A 21,294-nucleotide genomic window follows, 5' to 3' on the forward strand; every position below is an offset into this window, starting at 1 on the left:
GTTGGTGATACATCCCCAGGAAGGGTCCTTTTTACCGGAGCTTCGTCAGGGGATGAAGGTTACCCAAAGCACGTCCTCCTAACTAAAGCGCTCACGTTCCTCTGGAACCAGGCCTAAATGTGGTGCAGGCACTTTCACCGTGCTCACAACCTTCAGGAAACGACAAGCCATGCAGGCCATGCAGACCATGACCCTCTTCTTTGATGAGACCCTCTACTCCATCATTTGAGCCCTAGGGACCCGAGATTGAAAAAGGACTAATTTAGAAAGAGTTCAAGAGAAACTAAGGCATAGGGGCCCTGAACCACATTTTCCATCAAATCTGCTTCAGGGTGGCGGCCTTTCACCTTTTTCTACCAAGTTTTAGCCCAAAGCCCAAGTTTTGGGAGACAAGTGTCTCTCTCCTTTGTATCCGAAGGAAACCCCCCAGAAATGGGCTTTTTAAAGGACTAAGAGTCTGGCAGCGTGTCTGACACAGTAATGCCTCAATAAACGTTCGTTCAGATGAATTAAAGCCAATGAAAGCCTTCACAAGACTCAAGAAAGAGTCGGTAACTGAAGTCTTTGTCTTGGGTTCCATAGTACCCGAGAGTCCTTCCCATCCCTGACACCAGCCAAGGGTCTTGGGTTCTCTCTTGGGGCGCTCAGCAGACTTGGGGAACTCGTGTTTGTCAACACACCCTTAGGGCAGGGTTTTGGAGTGTAAAGAAAGCTTTTTTCAGGCAATATCCTCGGCGTACAAATGACACACCTGGTACCTGGAGGTGCATAGACCAGAGAGTGCAGGGGTGCCCAGGTAAGAGGACAAGGGCACCCCTGCCTCTGTGTCTTCAGTGATCTCCGGATCTTGGACTTCTGCACAACCAGCCCTGGTCTTCCTTTTCCCGGTGTGCCCCAGAGTCAGCCTCCTCTTTCTCATGTCATAGCGCTTCCCATTATCTGTGCATGGTCTTGCCGCCTCCAGCTGCTACTCCCGCTTCCGTTTAGTTACCCCAAATCCTGGTCCTACCGGCACCACCCTGTGAAGCAGATTTCTTCTAGTCCTCAGTATCCTTTGAAAATCTGATCTCAACTGGATCACTGTATCTTCTTGTTTTGATCCAAGTTGGATCACTGTAGTTTTTGCTTAACGAAACAAAGAGGGACTTCCTCCTTACGGAAAACCAACGTACGCAGAGCAATTAGCCACCGCGCTTTACGTGTCTGAATAAAACACGAATGAGATGGCACAGGCTAGACACTTCGCCGTCAAGTGCTGAATGCAGCCTGGTGGGGACGCAGTTGTCCACTCTGTTGGTCATGCTGCTGGGCTGCACAAAGCCATCAACCTCTCTCTGCCTGCCCCAGAAGCACGCAGAGATTATACTAGATGGAAAACTGATCACTAATTCACCTACGTATTCAACACACATGTTTGGAAAACCTAGTGGGGAGAGACACCAAACTAGGCACCAGTGAGACAAAAGGAAATAAAACGGTGGTGCCTCCAGCAGCTAACAGGCAAGCGGGAACATTTGCAAAAATATTCCCAGCTCTCACATTCTCTGATCCTAAGATCTATTAGTGTCCAACTCAGATCTTTACGTTTGTCCCTTTATGTTCGTTCCTGTAATATCTTTGCAGTCCTCAACCGTCTTCCCTAGTTCTGAGAGTAAAAGCCTCTGTACACAAGAAGCTAGCCAATTAAAGATTGTGATAAAATTGGTACCCACATAAAAGGCATATTTTAAAACTTTTTTCTTGGCAATTGCTGCATTTTTACAATGTTGGTAATGACAGTTACAACAAAAGTATTTTTTCTGGAAGAAAAACCATTCTATACTGTTTTATTTACTGACATAATATTTTCTCATTGAGGATCAAGATTGGTATGGGCTGACTTAGAAAGGAAAATTGCAGAAATGTAACAACTAAGCTTTTCCTTAGACATTTGAGCAGCTTTATTCTTATTCTAGCTACATATCTCTTTTGAAGAGTGCTTTAATATAGATTAATATAGGAAATTGCAATTTACAAGAGTCTCAGGAAGAATTTAAACTTGATTGCCATCATTCCAATGAGAATTATAAAGTAACGCCCTATTTTCTTAAGACCAAGGAAACAGCTAAAATATTATACGGAGTGGAAGAAAGCTAAAACATCCATTTAAATGAGTTATATCTTTATTTTTCATATTAAGTACTCTATTTTTACACTCTCAGCTCTAGCTTCCTATTTATGCATGTTGACACTCATGCTAACCCTTCACAATCTAACAGAAAAATCTAGAACTAACTGAATTATTAAAGTGAACTCCTTTTTCCCCTGAATGTACATGAATTTTCTTTGAAACTCACTTTGAAAAGAGCATAAAGTTCTTCTAGCTCATCAATGGTAAAGGAAGTTTCTGTCACAATGGTTCGTACCTATAAGAAGAATAAACACAATGAATTTCACAAACTCAAAAATGTCATAATGGGAAACTTCTTGATTTTCTTGTTTTAAATCATCTTCAGTCTGTCAAGCAGGAATTTGAGTTGGTAGGAGTGTAAGGAAGGCTGGAGAAAGAAGGTCACATGCCATTTCTCAAAGGACTCACCACGTTCCGTTTTGTAGTATCCTCCAGTGTCTGGATCACCTTCAGTCTCTGTTTGAATCTCATCTGCTCAATCAAATCCGCCCGGATAGTTCCAAATTTCTGGAAAAAAACAACATTGGTATTTCGAGAAATCTGCTAAAGCACTCGATATCATGTCTGCAGGACTGCTGGAGATAAATCCTGATACCAGTGGGAAATTTCTTGCCAAATGACAGGCCTCCTAGACTATACCTTTATTTACTATATGGCCTTTGTTTATTTTGAGGCCATTAAACAACCATAAATAAATAACAGAAAATTCTCATGCTTCTTAACAGTTGAACCAAATTTCAAAGCCACGTGAGTCTTCCTCAAATCAACAGTTCATGGGGAAGGAGAGGGTTAAATAAGGCTACAAGGGTCCTTTGTGGTTGAAATAATGCTTTAAAGGAAGAACTTTCTTGGCAGGAAGAAAGGAAGTATATAAGGCTAACTATTAAACTGGGAGGTTGTAGGAAATGTTGGAGTGAGGCTTCCTGTCCTGATCTCTAGTTCATTAGCATTTGTCTCCCATTGGCAGACACTGAGGGCTAGCAACCTTTTTTTTTTTTTTTTTTTGCAGTATGCGGGCCTCTCATTGCTGTGGCCTCTCCTGTTGCGGAGCACAGGCTCCGGACGCGCAGGCTCAGCGGCCATGGCTCACGGGCCCAGCTGCTCCGCGGCATGTGGGATCCTCCCGGACCGGGGGCACGAACCCGTGTCCCCTGTATCGGCAGGCGGACTCCCAACCACTGCGCCACCAGGGAAGCCCAGAAATAATGTACTTGAAGAAAAACTCCCCTCAGTTTCCAGGGGCTCTTGGGTGCCTTGCAAATCAATTGGTGGTTTTCAGACTCTCCATGAACCAGCCTCTCCTGGACCAATTGATCTCCTGTCCATATGTATATCTATAAGTCCATCACCATCCTATCCAGACAAGCCCCCTTGGCTCTGGCTTTAATGCTGAGAGCTCTTATTTGGCTCCTGACTCTCCCACTTCCTCACTGTGTGCCTTGGGAAAACTAGCTCTACTTCTCTCAAGTTAAATTCTCACCTTAAAATGTGTTAACATGTACCTGGTGGGGCTGGGAAGCTCCCAGCACCTGTCCCACACGAGGTGGGTTCTCCTTGAGTGAGAGCTGTTTTCATCACCCTTAAGGAGCTGACACTTTATTCTGAACTTTTAAAACTGTCTGTTAGGGCTTCCCTGGTGGCGCAGTGGTTGAGAGTCCGCCTGCCGATGCAGGGGACATGGGTTCATGCCCCGGTCCAGAAAGATCCCACATGCTGCGGAGCGGCTGGGCCCGTGGGCCATGGCCGCTGAGCCTGCGCGTCCGGAGCCTGTGCTCTGCAAGGGGAGAGGCCACAACAGTGAGAGGCCCGCATACTGCAGAACAAACAAACAAACAAACAAAACCTGTCCTTCTGCACAAACTCCTCCTTGTGTTTTATCAGCCACCTCCTTTCCCCGCTTAACATTTCACAGACGCCCTGGGCAAGTCGTCTTGAACATGAAGAAACTGTGGTGGTCGTGTGTCTGCTGAAAGGTCTTTTATTTAAAGTGCCCCGTGCCTTCCAGAAAGCTCATCTCAGTCTATGGGTGAACCTGAAGGCCGGGACTTTGTCTTCTACGTCTATGTATCTAACAAAACTGCACACGGGGCGCACACAGAAGAAAACTGTCTCTCAGACCGTCCTTACCATTCCTTCCAGGAGGGGCTCGGTAGAACTTCACAATGAGCAAAGCGTTTATGAATCAAGTTACCATCTCTACACATCAGGAGAAAGCTGATCAACTGGCATCAACCTAGGGAATCTCAAGGCTGAATGTGCTTTCCGTATTTTCCCTACTTTTCTATTTTCCTGACTAATTATCCTGAAGCACAGAAAGCAATGAGTCACCTGCTTCAGAACACCAGTGTTGTGCCGTATAACCAGGTTATAATGGGTCTCTCTGTATAGTGGCCCCATTCTGTATCTAGGGCAGTGATTCTCAACCCTCACCAGGCTCTAGAATCACCTGGGAACTTTAAAAAAAAAAATTTATTCTTAGGCCTCATACCAGAGATACAAAGTTTACTGGTCTAGAATGGAGCCTAGGAATGTATATATATATATATAATTTTTTTTTTTTTTTTTGTGGTATGCGGGCCTCTCACTGTTGTGGCGTCTCCCTTTGCGGAGTACAGGCTCCGGATGCGCAGGCTCAGCGGCCATGGCTCACGGTCCCAGCCGCTCTGCGGCATGTGGGATCTTCCCGGACCGGGGCACGAACCCGCGTCTCCTGCATCGGCAGGCGGACTCTCAACCACTGCGCCACCAGGGAAGCCCTGGAATGTATATTTTTAAAAGCTTGGCTTAAAAAAATTTTTTTAAGTGGTTTTAATGCACAGGCAGAATTGAGGACCATCAATTTAATAGGTGGAAAAAAAAAAAAAGAAAGGCAAGTGTTTGTGGTGTTTTCTTTAGGATGGCCTAGAAGGCATTGGGAAGGCAATGGAAGCTTATGAGCAGGGCAGTGACACCAAGCAGAGAAGAGAAAACAAAAAACCAATCATCATGTATTGAAAGGCCAGGTAATGTAGGCATTGCTATAAATAAACGGGGTTGTCTTCCCAGGCAGAGGAAGGAAACTGCTGCTGTGTCCTGTGATAGGATATTTGGCAGCCTAAGCGTCACCATTAGGGACCAGGCAGACAGGATGGAAATGGAGACCAGCCCTGGTCTTGTCTCCATTCTCCTCTCTTTCCCATTAAAAATGGGCCAAGTGCTGATCTCAACAAGACCTTAGCTTATCTGCTGTCAAGAACAAAGCTGAGTTTCCACATACCAAGCTTTATCACTTTGGTCTAGAATTCTCTTTAAAATAAAGGTTTCAGGGGATGCCTTTAGGAAAACAGCCCACAGCTATAATAATAGCTATTGTCTTCAGTCACATGGGCTCTTTTTCTGGAAAAATTTCTGACAGAGGACTATCCAAAAGTCCTGGGGCAATGATTTTTTAAAGAATGCATTATGATAATAACCAGTTTTGGAAAGAGTGAAGTGATAGCCATCCGTAGTCTCTACTAGTGGAAATATAAATTGGGACAATTTTTAAAGAAATTGGACAGTGTGTGCCAGGAGCTTGGAAATAATTCATACTTTTTGATCTACTACTGTAAATCTATTCCTAAGAATGGACTCTAAGAAGAAAAAATTCAGAGATGTATTATTTATGCAGTAGTTTATCATATAATATATAATATCATACATATTATATAATATGTAAATACATAATAATACCATACAAATTTGCCATATGGTACTGAAAACTTGGAAGCAACCAAACTAAATGTCTAACAAAAAGGGATCAGCTAAATAACTTTTGACACCTCATTAAAGCAGACTATTAAGAATCTGCAAAAACCTGCAAACAATATATTAAATATCAGAAAATGCTCATGATCTATTTTAAGTAAAAAATGGAATGAATGGTGCAAAACACTTTTTAGTATAAACTTATTTTTTAAGTGTAAGTTGTAAAAAATAAAAACATATTTGGAGACTTCCCTGGTGCAGCAGTGGTTAAGAATCCACCTGCCAATGCAGAGGACATGGGTTCGAGCTCTGGTCCAGGAAGATCCCACATGCCACGGAGCAACTAAGTCCATGTACCACAACTACTGAGGCTGTATGCCACAACTACTGAAGCCCACGTGCCTAGAGCCCATGCTCCGGAACAAGAGAAGACATCGCAATGAGAAGCCTGCGCACCGCAATGAAGAGTAGCCCCCGCTCGCCACAACTAGAGAAAGGCTGCGTGCAGCAACGAAGACCCAACGCAGCCAAAAATAAATAATTAATTAAAATAAATGTTTTTAAAAACTGAAAAAAAAAACCCCATACTTGAGGGAAATATAGTGAGATGCTCACAGGATATAGTCTTTTCTTTCATATTTTTCTAGTTTTTACATTTTTTTTTACAATAAACCTGCATTACTTTTATGATTCTAAAACATACCAAAAATGTTTTGTTTTCAATATATATGGAGTGTCAATGAAAATTTTCTGAAATAATAAGTTACCAGTCTTTCTCCCATTTTGAGTTAAGGACACACATTTCTGAAAAGATGTCTGGATCCATGCCGATTTTTTTAAAAGCACCAAATTTGGGGTTCTCTTTAGGAGAGATTTTCCTCACCATTTCTCCCATATCCAGGCTGTTGCTAATTGAAATGCTGACAATCGCCAGTCATATGATCCCAAAACATCAGGAGAGGGCCTAGTGTGCTGAGCGGAACATTCATGCTATTTCTTAATGATCAGGAAATGAACAAACCATGAGATGTTATGGGCACTGAGTCCTGGGGGGCGCCACAAACCCCAAGTGCTATGGGGTACACAGGACCGTGGTTCCTTCACCTCTAGATGCTCGTTAGTTCTTTTATGGGATTCAGGACCACATCTGGGGTCATCATGGACCAGGAGGCACCCTCCCACGCCCAGGCCAAGCAAGTTTAGAGGAATCCTAGGACTCTGGTTCTTCTCTAGGATGGTATAGAGTATTCTATGTGTCTTGGACCTAAGAGGATTGGCTTGTGTACTTCCCAGAAGACCTAAGAACTTGGCATGAGCATGGAGAGTGAGCTGATTTGTGCAGGTCAACTTCCCCATGCTTGCTTTCAACAGTCCCTCCTCAACCCACCCAGAGTTGAATAGGAGCTGCTACTTGATCAGGCTTCAGGGTGGGCAAAGCCAAGAACCGGAGGGCCTGAGCTGGTCATGCCAATTGCTCTGTGGTATTAGATCCATTCAGTGTCCATCTCTGGAGCTCGAAGCTGTCGGCTGGCAGGAAGCTGCTTGCTTCGGCAACTAGTTCCCAGAAGGCGGAGGGAAGCAGGGACACCCCTGGGTTAGCAATGGAAGGTGTGGCACACGTCCAGCCGAGCCCCTCGGAGCACTCAGAGTGCTGTGATGCTCAGGCAGGGAACGTGACCTACCTCATAGGAAGTTCTGATGAGTCTGAAGATGTCGACCTCAGGATAGGGCTCCACATCATCACTGAGCAGGGAGTGGAGATGAGGGATGGGGGGCAGTGTGCTGTCCTTATTGGTCACACTGTCCAAATACCTGGAAGAAGAAATGAATCTGGAGTCACTGGGAGGCGAATCCCTTTACACCTGTCTACCCATTGTCTGCAAACTCTGCATATCAAAACAAAAGACTAAAATTTCCTTAAGAGCAGAATAAAATTGCCTTCACTTCTTTTTTTTTTAATTGTATTATTTTTTAATTGAAGTAGAGTTGATTGCCTTCACTTCTAAAGACAAAGCATATGAAAAGAAATGCTCAGCCACAGAGAAAAGTCGGCATTATGATTACCATCAGGCCAATTAAGACTCGTGGAACCAAGCAAAAAGATACATGGTAAGTACAGGGAAGAGGACTTCTCTGGCGGTCCAGTGGTTAAGGCTCTGTGCTTCCAATGCAGGGGGCCTGGGTTCGATCCCTGGTGGGGGAACTAAGATCCCGCATGCTGCGTGGCACGGCAAAAAAAAAAGAAGTACAGGGAAGAAAACCCAAAGGTAGTTTTCAAAGTGAGAAATACCTTCCCAAAACGGTCATGGCCTCCCCATCGTCCTTGCAGTTCAAAAGTTTGTCCACATTTGCGTCCAGCACAGCCAGGGCCAACTGGAATATCACTTTGATTCCTTCATAGAAGAAACAGTCGACAACCACAACTGCACTCTCAAAGGGCATCACGCTGAGAAACAGTGTGAGGAACCAGGACAGGGAGATGGTAGAAATCACACCTAGGTCCTGCATGCAGTCATACAGCTGTGGGACATAGTCCCGGGCAAGTTCCTCGAAGACACCCTGGTCCACCAGGGCACCTGCAGTGGAGGTGGACGCAAAAGGCCATGGGTCAACCAACTGCACCTTCTCACTAATGAACCCAACCCAATGGCTTGACGAAAATAATTCAGTTCACAACTGCTGCTGAGACAGAACTCTAATTACTATGTTACTAGACCAAGGTGTCAGCACAGCCAAGTCACCAGATGAGTTCTGGCTACAGCTTCTCTTTCTGGGGTCTTCCTCTCCTGATTCTTTACCATAAAAGAGCAATAACATGAGAACTCTGAAGGCTGTTGAAAAGGTCAATTTACAAAATTCTCCTGGCACACAATTACTTTTTTTGTTGGCAACGTGATGTTTGGTTAGGCATGAAATGTATATCTAAGTAGCCTCACTTCTTGACAAACTCTTAAAAAAAAAAAAAATCTCTCTTCTGGATGCATGGTCCCCACATAGGAATCATTTCTCTAAACAATTGTTTTTTCAATTTAAAAGCATTCCAGCTGTAGACATTTCTGGAGAGTATTTCCAATGAGTCAAATGAGTGTGCAAAAGTTTAGAAATGAAAACAGAACACAAGAGGGGAGCATAAAGCATACCTTTTGCTACACTGGCAATGAAAAGCTTATCCTGCTAAAATGAATGTCTAACACCGGAGGGGATTATAAGGAGAAATGCCAATAATTTGTTTAAATGCTCATCACCGTTGTTTGCTTTGCAATGAAGCCAGTTCTGAAAAATACCTTAGAAACTGAGCTCTGGATACATTTTTATATGCTATTCTGCCCACTCCTTTTTTGAATACTTCTGCTTTCCATAGATTCCATGCTTTTCATGAAAGAATTGTTAAACCTTTTTGGGTTGATGATCTGTGTGCTTGGTGTAGCTCTCACATGGCACAGACTGACACCCACACTGAGTGTTTTCTAAAACAGTGAGACACGTGTATTCTCTCCATGGGGAGAAGCTCCATGGTGCTCCTTTGTGTATAATCTATATTGATTCAAGCCCTCTCATTCGCATCTTAGAAAGCTGCAGTAGTCTGAAATTCTTTTGACCAATGGTGACTGGAAATGGGGTTCCAGCTGGTTTTCCGGTTCTAGAAACATTTTCCTGATGAGATAAGGGTTAAAATGTTAACTGCATCCTCACATACCAACCACCCTGGTGTTGTAGTAATCAGGAAGCATGCGTTCACACAAAGCCACCAGCAGCCAGAAAGCTTCCTCCTCTTTGGCATAAAGCAGCAGCACTGATGTGACAATGTTCATGGCCTAAAGGGATGAAAGAAGATGTCATCAAACACATTTTCCATTTTAACATACAAGCAATTTTGTTAACCTGAAAAATGACTGAGTTAGTCCCACAGGGGCCAGCGTACTTTTTCCTTAAAAAAACAGATAATAAATTTTTAAAGTCTTTGCAAGTACACACACATATTCTTCCAAGTTTTGTCTTCTTTCCAACTCTTTAAAAATGTAAAAGCCCTTAGTCCTTGGGCCTGTTAACTGTTAAGAGCCTCCATGAGCACCAATATTCACCCCCCCATGCACGCAAACCCTCATTCAAAAAAACTTTGTCCAAAGGCTATTTGACAATGCTTTTAACCTGTTAAAAGTCTAGGTGTTTTCAATCCTTAATTCAGTGAGGTAACTATTTCCTTTTTAATCTTCCATAATTGTGTCTAAACCAAGTAAACATGGCTTGGGGCTCTCCTCAGGGAACAATGAAACCTTTCAAAGTTGGAGTCCTCGCCCATTATTTCCATCTGGATAAGGATGGTAGTGATAAGTAACAGGGATTTTATTCTAAAGTAACCTACTTTATTAAAAGATATTATCAGATAGCTCACAACCACTCAAGGCTTAACTACTTTAATGTCCTCTGAATTAAAAAGAGGAAGATCAAAAGATAAATATGAACTCTATTATATTAGAAGGGAACTCACTCCTGTACTTCTTTTGATCTTCTAGAAACCAGTAAGTGTTCATCAGGCTTCAACAATATAAATGTCAAAAAAGGAATTTTTGGAGACTTCCCTGGTGGCGCAGTGGTTATGAATCCACCTGCCAATGCGGGGGACGTGGGTTTGAGCCCTGGTCCAGGAAGATCCCACATGCCGTGGGGCAACTAAGCCTATGCGCCACAACTACTGAGCCTGTGCTCTAGAGCCGGTGAGCCACAACTACTGAGCCTGTGCACAGCAATGATAGACCCAACTCAGCCAAAGATAAATTAATTAATTTTTTAAAAAAAGGAATTTTGGTCTAATAGGCTCTTTCTTGTAAGCCTTACTCAATAGCTTCCCAAGTGAAATCATTAGTAAAATTCTACTTGAGAATTAACCTGCCTAGCCCACGATCATGGTCATGGTTAGTTCCTTAGTCATTCAGTCAAGGTAAGTTCTTTTGAAGGTCTACTTGGTAACAGGCTCTGGACTAAATATTGGGGAAGGGGGGACACAGTGGTGACAAGTCTCACAGGGCATAAATGCTGGGTTCAGAGAGATAGAATAAAGACGTAAAGGTTGATTAATCAATTTGGATGTATATTTAAATTAAGTGCTATCAAAAAGATAAAATGTGGTACAGGGAGACCTGTGCTCTGTGTGTGTGTATGTGTGTGTAGAGGTGTAAAGGAATTAAGCCTGCTTTATCTTTTAGCTAGATGGTCAGGGAAGGTCTCTCTGAGTATGTATGTGGCCTTTAAATCTAAGGACATTATCTTGGAGCTTCCCAAATTGTGGTATCTGGACCTAGTATAAGAGATAATTGTAGTGGGTATATGGGCAACATTTTTTTATACTGAATTAAGCATTTATTTTAAAGTGCCTTAAAATATAACCATAGCATATAAAAGTTACATTCTCAAGGAAGTTAGTTGCTTAGGAGATGCACAGCAGGAGCACGGTGGAACCTAGAATCCAGGCCTGGTGCCCAGGCATGCTCAGGAACAGCTAGTGACCAGCTAGGTTACTAGACGGTGGTGGATCCAGAAAGGGCACTCTTGTCCCCTGGCTGAGAACCTCAGTGCGGGGGTTCTCAGCTCAGGGAGACTTCACTCTCTGAGAGACATTTATCAATGTCTACAGACATTTTAGTTGTCACAATTGGGGAGTTCTACTGGCGTTTAGTGGGTAGATGCTATTAAACATGTTAGTCAACAGGATTGTTATTAAACATCCTACAAAGCACAGGACCGTCCCACACAAACAATTATTCAGTCCACAATGTCAATAGTACCAAGGTCGAGAGACCCTGGTGCAGTAATAGTTCTCTTAACCGTAACACCTTTCTCATTACTTACTGGCTAATAAAACATTTTTTTAAAAGTCTCACCCCTCTGTGACATTCACCTGGCAATACCCTATGTTAGGATTTCGAAAAGCATACGCCGTTAAGACTCTCCTCAGAGCAGCGATGCCCATTTCGTTCTGGAAAGCTGGGTGCTCTGGGAGGGAGCGGTGCAGGTCCCTCTCAATCTCCTCCGTGGCGAGGTTGTACTTCCCCATGGACTTCTCCACGAGGTCTTCATAGTACCCGGGATGCGTGGCCTTCTCGTTGATAGCACCTGGGAAATACCCAACAGACGCAACATCAGAAAGTGGAAGCCCCGCCCTTGGTCTGTAACCACAGCTGACTGACCCAGATTCTTCACCTTCCTTCCTCTCAAAGGACACTTGCGAGATAATTGTGAAATCCCATGAGGATGTGTCTGTTACAGTCACGGCCAGATTGTAAATTCACTTCTGTCCTCCTTCCCTCTTCTCACTCCCTAGTAAGCGGCTGTTTAAAACCTCCTTACAGGGGCTTCCCTGGTGGCGCAGTGGTTGAGAATCAGCCTGCCAATGCAGGGGACATGGGTTTGAGCCCTGGTCCAGGGAGATCCCACATGCCGCAGAGCAACTAAGCCCGTGCGCCACAACTACTGAAGCCTGCCTGCCTAGAGCCCATGCTCCACAACAAGAGAAGCCACCACAATAAGAAGCCCACGCACTGCAACAAAGAGTAGCCCCTGCTCGCCGCAACTAGAGAAAAGCCCGCATGCAGCAACGAAGACCCAACACAGTCAAAAATAAATTAAAAAAAAACCAACCTCCCTATACTATATGATATCACTTATATGTGGAATCTAAAAAATAATACAAATGAATGTATATGCAATACAGAAACAGACTCACAGACGGAGAAAACAAACTTATGGTTACCAAAGGGGAGACGGAATGGGGGAGGGACAAATTAAGAGGATGGGATTAACAGATTCAAACTACTGTACATAAAATAAATAAGCAACAAGGATTTACTGTATAGTACAGGGAACTATATTCAATACCTTGTAATAACCTTAATGAAAAAAAATCAGAAAAAAGAAAACTGAATCTCTATGCTGTATACCTGAAACTAACACAATCAACTATACTTCAATAAAAAAAATAATAATGATGAATTAAAAAAAAAAACCTCCCTAAGATAGAGGTTTCCAACCTAAAAACTGTGTTCCAAGGAACTTCCACAGACAATCCTGAGGGGCTGCTCAGAGAAAAAAAGGGAGGCGGGCAGAGAAAGCTGAACTGAGGCCTCCCCCGCCTCTGCCCTCCCTCAACCAAGCAGCTTTGCTTGTATTTTATTGGGGTTTTCCTTAGGATTCCACTTGAAAAAGGAGGGTCTGCTTCTCAAAATAAGTTTGAAAACTGTTTGCTAAAGCATAAGCTTTGAAGGGCTCACAAACAGCCATACTGAAGGGTAGGAGGAGGTATTAGGATACATTGCAGGGGGCAGGGAGGGTATTCCCGGTAGTGATGAGCCGCTGCTATGGAGGGCAGTTCCTCAGTGCTGGGGATGATGATGGAGAGGTGGGTGAGAATCACTTCTTTGAGATCTTTGCATTTTATGATTCTCAAAGGCAGAAAAACTCCGGATGCAAACATATGAATCTCAATCTAGTTAAATATAATTTACCTAAGTACAAAGTATATATACATACACACATATACATATATATAAATATATACAGATAAAAATACACATACATATATGTACATATTATATGATGAATAGATAGTTAAATATATATATATATATATATATGTATATATATATACACTATACACACACACACGTATTTAATGACAGGGTAAACTGATTTGTGTTTCACTGATTAGAAATTAGACCCCTGGGCCGACCCAGCCCTTGCCACAGGTGGTCACCCAGAGAGCCGGCCTCATCACTCACCCTTGTCCTGGAAAGGCAGTCTGGTTGACGGTAACTTAACACTGGCTTTGGCTCTCTTCTCAAGGGAGGTTTGCAAGGATTTCTTGCCATCTGGCCTGCACCTCCCTTCAGTGGGTACAGAGAGCCAGGCCCTGGTACAGTGGTCCTAAGAGTTATGGGAAGCAGGGCAGGACTCGGGCGGGGCTCCGCTGCGGGGGGCTGGGCTCTCCCCGTGGGTGGGCTGGCCTCCATGTGAACCCCACGCCCTGTGCACTGGGTGGAAGTATGGGCTCAGTTCTCTACCCAACAGAGATGGTGTGTAGACCACATCACCCTTTGGCCTCACATAGCCCATCACAGTTAAAGAAAACGCTGGGTCTAACTCTGAATGTGTCTCTATAACAAGGCTGTGGACTGTCGTATGCTCTTTCCCCGGCGGCTAATGTGTTTCATTTTCATCTAAAATGTGGCTGTAAATAACTTCCAATTTGAATAAGATGAAAATGGAATTTTTTGTTTACTCTGTCAGCGATCTGAATCAGGTTGTCAAGGTGACTTGTTCGCCACACACAAGGAAGACAGCAGACTGGATGGTAATGATCTTTTTTTTTTTTTTTTGCGGTACGCGGGCCTCTCACTGTTGTGGCCTCTCCCGTTGCGGAGCACAGGCTCCGGACGCGCAGGCTCAGCGGCCATGGCTCACGAGCCCAGCTGCTCCGCGGCACGTGGGATCTTCCCGGACCAGGGCACGAACCCGTGTCCCCTGCATCGGCAGGCGGACTCTCAACCACTGCGCCACCAGGGAAGCCCGGTAAGTATCTTCTTGGGCTGGATTGGTAACTAGAAATGATTTGAGTCACATTTGGGTTTCTAAACGAGGAGCTATGGCTGCTCTACGTAAAGCAAATGAAAAACAAGACGTGTGAATGAGGATCGAACAAACTAGTTTTACATGAAACAGATAAAACCAATGATTTTTCAGGATTCTACCCCCCTACTTCTGAGATATAATATATCTCATTATAGGCAATTGCCATTTATATCCACTTTTAGAAAGAGCTACAGGTGTTCTCTTTTTCAAAGGTTTTCTTATAAGTCTGGTAACTATGCTTTTAATTTTAATGTCATTTTTAAAATAAAAGGTTTTGATAATAGTACTTGTGTCAGACCACCTCACGTTCAAATAAAATTTTTCACATGGGCCTATTTAAGACGATTACATTTCAAGCTTCTAACCAGGTAAAGTAACTGATTTATATATTAAAGACTGGTGACCCCCAAAGGAATGCTCTGATGTTTGTGACAGAATAGATCCCTGGCATACACTGGATGCTTAGTCTGGGAGGAAGGACGTGCTTAGCCCGAAGGACCTCTGGCTTCTGTAGCAGGGCTCAAAGGTTTAACCTGACAGTGTTGTATCTGGGCATGAGCCTGGCAGTGGGCCCGTGAGGATGGACACAGCTTTCCCATGGGTCCAGGACACATCCCCTTCTGTCCTTCCCGGCATCTCCAGCTTGGAGTATATGATCCAGGAAGGCTTTCGTTCCCAGGGCTGATTCTGGCCTCTCTTCCTGGTCTCCAGGAATAACCAGCAAATTCAAGAGGTGGCAAAAATCAAGGAGAAGCTTCTTCAATTCCTTCATTTCTACCCTCTCCCCCAACCCAGTGAAGACTCTGACAGAGTGCCACACTTAAACATCCTTGGGCTTCCCTGGTGGCGCAGTGGTTGAGAGTCCGCCTGCTGATGCAGGGGACGTGGGTTCGTGCCCTGATCCGGGAAGATCCCACATGCCGCGGAGCAGCTGGGCCCGGGAGCCATGGCTGCTGAGCCTGCGCGTCCGGAGCCTGTGCAGTGAGAGGCCCGCATACCGCAAAAAAAAAAAAAAAAAAATCCTCAGTGAAGCTGACACAGCTGGGAAAGGAGAAAAAGGACTCCAAAAATCACAAAGAATTATACTCTTTTTCTTCAGTCTCCATTTTATCCTAAATAGAGTTAGTGAAGGAACAGAAGAGGTTATGAGGACTCGAGGGATGGTGTCTTCCACATCTGGTCTGTTGAATATGTGTCCTGTATTTTTTTTTTTTTTGCGGTATGTGGGCCTCTCACTGTTGTGGCCTCTCCAGTTGCGGAGCACAGGCTCCGGATGCGCAGGCTCAGCGGCCATGGCTCACGGGCCCAGCCGCTCCGCGGCATGTGGGATCTTCCTGGACCGGGGCACGAACCTGTGTCCCCTGCATCGGCAGGTGGACTCCCAACCACTGTGCCACCAGGGAAGCCCTGTGTCCTGTATTTTTACTGAGGGAATTCAACATTCTGGCAAGGAACTGCGATCTAGCACTGAATCAGGGGGTTACATATTTGAAAGAGCCCTGATGCACGATGGAAGGTGGAAGGCCAGCTCCGGGGTCCCCAGTGCTCCCACCCTGAGCCCGGCCATACCTGAGAGCAGCAGCCAGAGCTCCCCGCGCATGCTCTCGGGTACGCCCTTCAGCACCAGGTCCCGTGTCTTTTCCGTGCGGTACATGCAAATCCCTTGCCCGTACTCAGCAAAGTGAATCTTCCAGGCTTGCTCTTTCAAAAACTCTTTGGCCTGAAAGGGATAATGAAGCATCACTACATCCCAAAGTACTTCGACAATGGTTAGGACAAGTTCGATGGAAGGTCAGAACACTTTCCCTGGTGAATGGAGCAGTTAAGTTCTGGACAGAATTCATGAGAACAAAGAACTCAGATTTTCTCGAGTCCTTCCCAGATATGACACATGTATGCCCGTGGATCTGCCATGAAATTTTCTGTCCTAGAGTCAGAATTGTACTTACCTGAGATGAGTCAGCAGAATGCAAATGATATTTATGGCTTTATGTCTATACTTCCAAGTGAAACAGTGGATGTTTTTTAAATGTGGCCTGAGACATTACGTACTTATTTGTTGGCTGACTTACACAATAGTTAAAAACAAGACCAAAAAAGGTCAGCTGTACCCTCTATAACTCATCTCCTTCCACGATGAAGCCACTCTGAAACCCAATGACATATAACCATGTCATTATATGTTATATTTATGTGTAATTTGTGTTTCTTCAACAAAATATCCTTTACTTGTAGGAAAATATCTATTGACATGTTGATGAGTTTACTTTTATTTTAAAAGATTTTTTAAACGCTATTGTTCTAATATAGAAAGTTCCGGGCAAGAGGAGGCGGCACCCACCAATTTCGGGTTGAACTCCTCGGGAGACCGCCGCCGATACATGGTCATCAGGGTCTGTGTGGCCGTGGGGACGCTGTTGCCATTGAGGTTAAACTGGCGCTCACCGTCAGCATCGGAGCTCATGCTTCTCTGGGGACTGGAGGAAACAAGGCTGCTGGGCCGAGAATACACCTGCCGATGCAGAGAGCAACAAGATGCTGGAACCATTTTGGCTACAGAATCTACTTCTTTAGCGTCCTCTGGACAGACACCAATAGCTACGTTATGGTCCCTAAGAGGTTTCTTGTGACGTGACAAAACAGGAGAAAGGCAGCAAGCCAGCACTTTGATGGGGATTTGATGGGGTCATGGGCCACAGAGCTTCAATGCCCAAAATAGGTTTCCTCTGTATTTTAGATGCATTTTTACAACAAACTGGTTGGCCACGTGTCTCTCTGATTAGTATGCATGCAAAGCATGATGTGGTTGAATCAGCTGCTAATGGGATCACCTCCCTTACCTCCTCTCTAGCTTCTGGTGCCTCAGAAATGCCTACAGAAGCTTGGAGCAGGAAGATGGGCAGGGACGTTACTCATGAGCTCACCATTTTTGCCATGTATTTTAGCTGCTAGTAAGTTGCTCTATCACTTGAGCTAATTACATATTTTTCAGGGCTCCAGTTCTTTGGATGTCTAGGGCTTAATTCAATAAGGATACAATTCATATTTTATCATCCTAAAATCATCATAATGATGTTGTATTTCAGTTTTTAGTGACCTCTGTACCATTCCCAACAAGGTCACCTATATAGACCAGAGTCACTTGCTATGTAACCAGGACAAATTACTTAATAATGCTTTCAACAGTGAAAGAAGAGGGTTAGACCAGATGATCTCTAAGGTTCTGTCTGGCCCTATGATCCCAAACATAAACTCCATGAGATTTAAATGAGATACTTCTCTGGACATCAGAGTAGGTGGTTCATCTTAGCACAGCTGCAAAGCTTCAAGATCAAGCTAACAGACAGGGAGGTGAACACCCCCGGGGAAGAGTAATAAGATGAACCAAAACACCTGCAGGTGCCTTCCACAGACCTCATCATCTGAACTGTTGTAGCTTCCTGCAAACTCTTTGTCCGAGTATATTTTGGAGGTCGTCTGTTGCAGGAAATCAGAGATCCTCTGCACTAGAAAGTCTCTATCTCTCAAATTGGCAAACAGGAAGGTCATCCTGTTCTTGGTGCTGATGGATAAAGGACTGGGGAGCACGCTGGAGCTGTCTGCCTTTTCTACAATCGTCACCTGAAAAGAAACAGTACAGCAAGAGTATTATTTTCCAGGGATTATCCGACAGCAGCCTCTGAGCAGCACTGGAGAGAACACAACACTCTTAAATCTCTGTAGAAACCTCCTCTATTTTATTGAGGCAAGTTGAGATTCTTTAGCCCTGCTCCAATAAAATAAAACAGCTCATAACAAATCAAACTGGAACTGGAATCATCTTGCTGGTCTTTCTAAATTAGTAGTTATAAATCGAGAGGGATTTTTGCCCCCCAGGAGACATTTGGCAACATCTAGAGGCACTTCTAGTAGTCACAAGTGGAGGGTACCACTGGCATCTCATAGGTAGAGGAAGGGATGCTGCTAAACATCCTGCAGTGCACAGGACCCAGGACAGCCTGCCCCCAACAAAGCCCGGCCCAAGATGCCAATAGTGCCAAGGTTGAGAAACCTCGTTGTAAAGGAATTCTTTGATTTTCATTAAAATTTAATAGAACCATAAGAGGGAGGACTCCTAGCTGTTGCTTCATCTGTAAGAGACAGAAACAACCAATGACACTGGGCCCTTTACCAGCTTCATGTGGGGATGGCTTTCAAAACACCACCAATCCATCAAGCGTCTCATTTAGACTCCAGGGCTTTGCATCCCTCACTTCTTACCACTTCAAACAGACATGACGTAAACAGCTTAACTGCAACCCTATCTGCATTGGCTGACTCCGTGTGTGTGTGTGTGTGTGTGTGTGTGTGTGTGTGTGCACGCGCGCATGCATAGCATGTGCGGTGAAGTAAGTCTACCACGTCAGGAGAAAAGTAGGAAAGAGGGGCATGTGTTTTAGCTTTGAAATGACGACATATATTTGGTGGCTTATAATAGAATTTTCATCAACTGGAGACTAGGAGAAATGCATTACAACCTTTTTCTTTAGCACATTAGGAAGAAAACCTCAAGGCCAGCCCTAGATAAATGGTTTATTTGCAGCTGCTCTGACTCTGTAGAGTTGAGTTTCTTTCCCTCCTTCATTTCCACATGTAACCAGTCTAGACAGGTTCAACTTCAACCTCTTCATCAGCATTTTCATGTGAAATACATTTCCTCCCAAGCAGAACTTTAAAAACTTTTCTCCCCTTCAAGGCGAAGGAACTTCTTGGAATTGCCTAAAAAGTTGCATGGTCCCAAGTGCAAACAGATATTACTGGGGTCCATAAAGGGAAAAACTGCAGGACCTGTCTTCTGTTCTCAGACTTCATAAATATGTACAAGTTAGATATATATTTACACTTTTTAAAAGGAATCTCCGAGATACCTGGAGTTGCACATAAAAGTGTTTTTTTCCCTCAATGCAAAAGAAGCTAGAGAAATTGGGGGGAAAAACCCAACTTCTTTATCATGAAAAGGATTTTCCCATGACACTTCAGACATGCTTATTTTAAAAGACTGATAAAAACTTCCTTTTCTCTCAGTAGATTTTTTGATTCTTTTAGTCACCAGGCATCTGAGATTCAATGACAGATGTCAAGAGAATGAAAGGTTCAAGTTCTCTGCCTCAAACACAGACATCACGTGCATCGTGATGAAGTCAAAGTGGAAAGTCCTGTATCTAGCAGGATCATGAATACAGAGGCAGCAAGAAAGCTCCCTCAGAAAACCTAGGAAGGTTCCCACAGGTTACAACCTATTTTTCACTGGCAAATGAGTTCTAGTAGAATTCTACCCCATAAGCTTTGTGCCACCAGGAACGGACAACAGCTATATCTGAATATTCTACAGAGTAATGAGACACATTTTCGTTACCAACTTGGGTTACAAAATAGATCAAATTTAATCAAATCTTGGTGTGTCGTACGGAACACTTACAAGGTAATTTATCATTGAAAGAGAAGAGAGACTTTATCTGGAATCTCTAATGAGGACCCTGATCACTTTATCCTCCTGCTTGCTGCCTCAGTAATTTCTATAAAATCGACAGCAATATGATTCTGTGTAAACATTTAACATGTATCCGATTTGGTCTACCTTAAGTCTGTATGTAGAATATATATTAACAATCTCCAGTCAATATTTCTACTTATTTATAAAAAGTTAAACAAAACAACAATTCCTAGTCTACACAATCCTAAACGTAGCCGTTCCACGGAGGGTCCTGCTCATCAATCAGCTTAAGTCAGTTCGCAGAGACCCCACCTCTACTCACACAGACCTGGATGGAGGGTGGGAGCCTCGTCCTAGTGTTTTTCTGTCATTATCATACCTAGAGGTAGTAAAAATTACATTAAGTCCTTTGCTTCTTCCATTAGTCGAGGTTCGGGATTTACCATGAACCTACCTCCGCGATGCATCAGGTTACAGGACAGGGCACTGCCGTCTCACTGAGCATTTCTGTAAAGCTGCACCCTCCAACCACAGCACGCTTTAGTTTTAAATGCTGCCTCTACCATCGTCCCCCTTCTGACTTACCCTGAAATACGACTGGATGATCTTTGCCCTACCGCCTGCTGGGGAAAACTAGCAAGCAGAAGATGGGCTGAGGACATTAACCACTATTCTCTCAATGCCCCCGAACTCTCACCATCCTATTATAAATCACACTAAAATGTACACAGAGCGCCTGGACCAAACCGGGAGGTGGGGAACAGGAGAGAAGACGTCTGGACAGCAGCTCCCAGCCCCTCTCTGCTCCTGAGTTCTCTCTGGATAAACAGAGTGATGACTCACTCAGATTCATAAATGACACATTCACGGTACATTCTTAATCCCAGGATGGGTTTCCCTAGCCAGTTCAGGTCACTCTGCTTTACTATGTTCAGGTAGTACTTGATGAAGAAAATTTTTAGTAGCAGCCTTGTTACTACATATGGTGATAGATGTTAACTGGACTTATTGTGGTGATCATTCTATAATATATACAAATATCAAATCACTACTTTGTTCACCTGAAACTAGTATGTTATGTCAATTACACCACACACACACACACACACACACACACACACACACACACACACACACAGAGTTTAGTAACTCCCTAAGACAAAGTTTGCTGGAAAAAGTCATGAAATGCCTTTCAGAGCCAATTGTAAGTCCTGATGAAGTATCCATCTCAGAATTCACTCCCAACAATTCCTGGCCTCCAAATGTGTTATAATACCAGTTAGTTCACCCTATAAGAAGGAGA

At 43.9% G+C, this 21,294-nt stretch overlaps 1 protein-coding gene across 1 annotated transcript in view; it reads right to left on the reverse strand.

Moving 5' to 3' along the window:
* Positions 1-21,294, reverse strand: part of TBC1D9 (TBC1 domain family member 9) — a 109,301-nt gene that overhangs the window by 14,466 nt on the left and 73,541 nt on the right. Inside the window, exons 7-15 of the mRNA XM_060115713.1 lie at positions 17,933-18,139; positions 16,860-17,030; positions 16,088-16,238; positions 11,793-12,007; positions 9,594-9,711; positions 8,187-8,472; positions 7,579-7,708; positions 2,579-2,677; positions 2,337-2,405 (exon numbers count right to left, since the gene is read on the reverse strand). Of these exons, the coding sequence (XP_059971696.1) occupies positions 2,337-2,405; positions 2,579-2,677; positions 7,579-7,708; positions 8,187-8,472; positions 9,594-9,711; positions 11,793-12,007; positions 16,088-16,238; positions 16,860-17,030; positions 17,933-18,139 (1,446 nt within the window). The remainder of the gene's footprint in view (positions 1-2,336; positions 2,406-2,578; positions 2,678-7,578; positions 7,709-8,186; positions 8,473-9,593; positions 9,712-11,792; positions 12,008-16,087; positions 16,239-16,859; positions 17,031-17,932; positions 18,140-21,294) is intronic.

This window comes from Mesoplodon densirostris, chromosome 1 (assembly GCF_025265405.1).
Source record: "Mesoplodon densirostris isolate mMesDen1 chromosome 1, mMesDen1 primary haplotype, whole genome shotgun sequence".
NCBI classification, from domain to species: domain Eukaryota; kingdom Metazoa; phylum Chordata; class Mammalia; order Artiodactyla; family Ziphiidae; genus Mesoplodon; species Mesoplodon densirostris.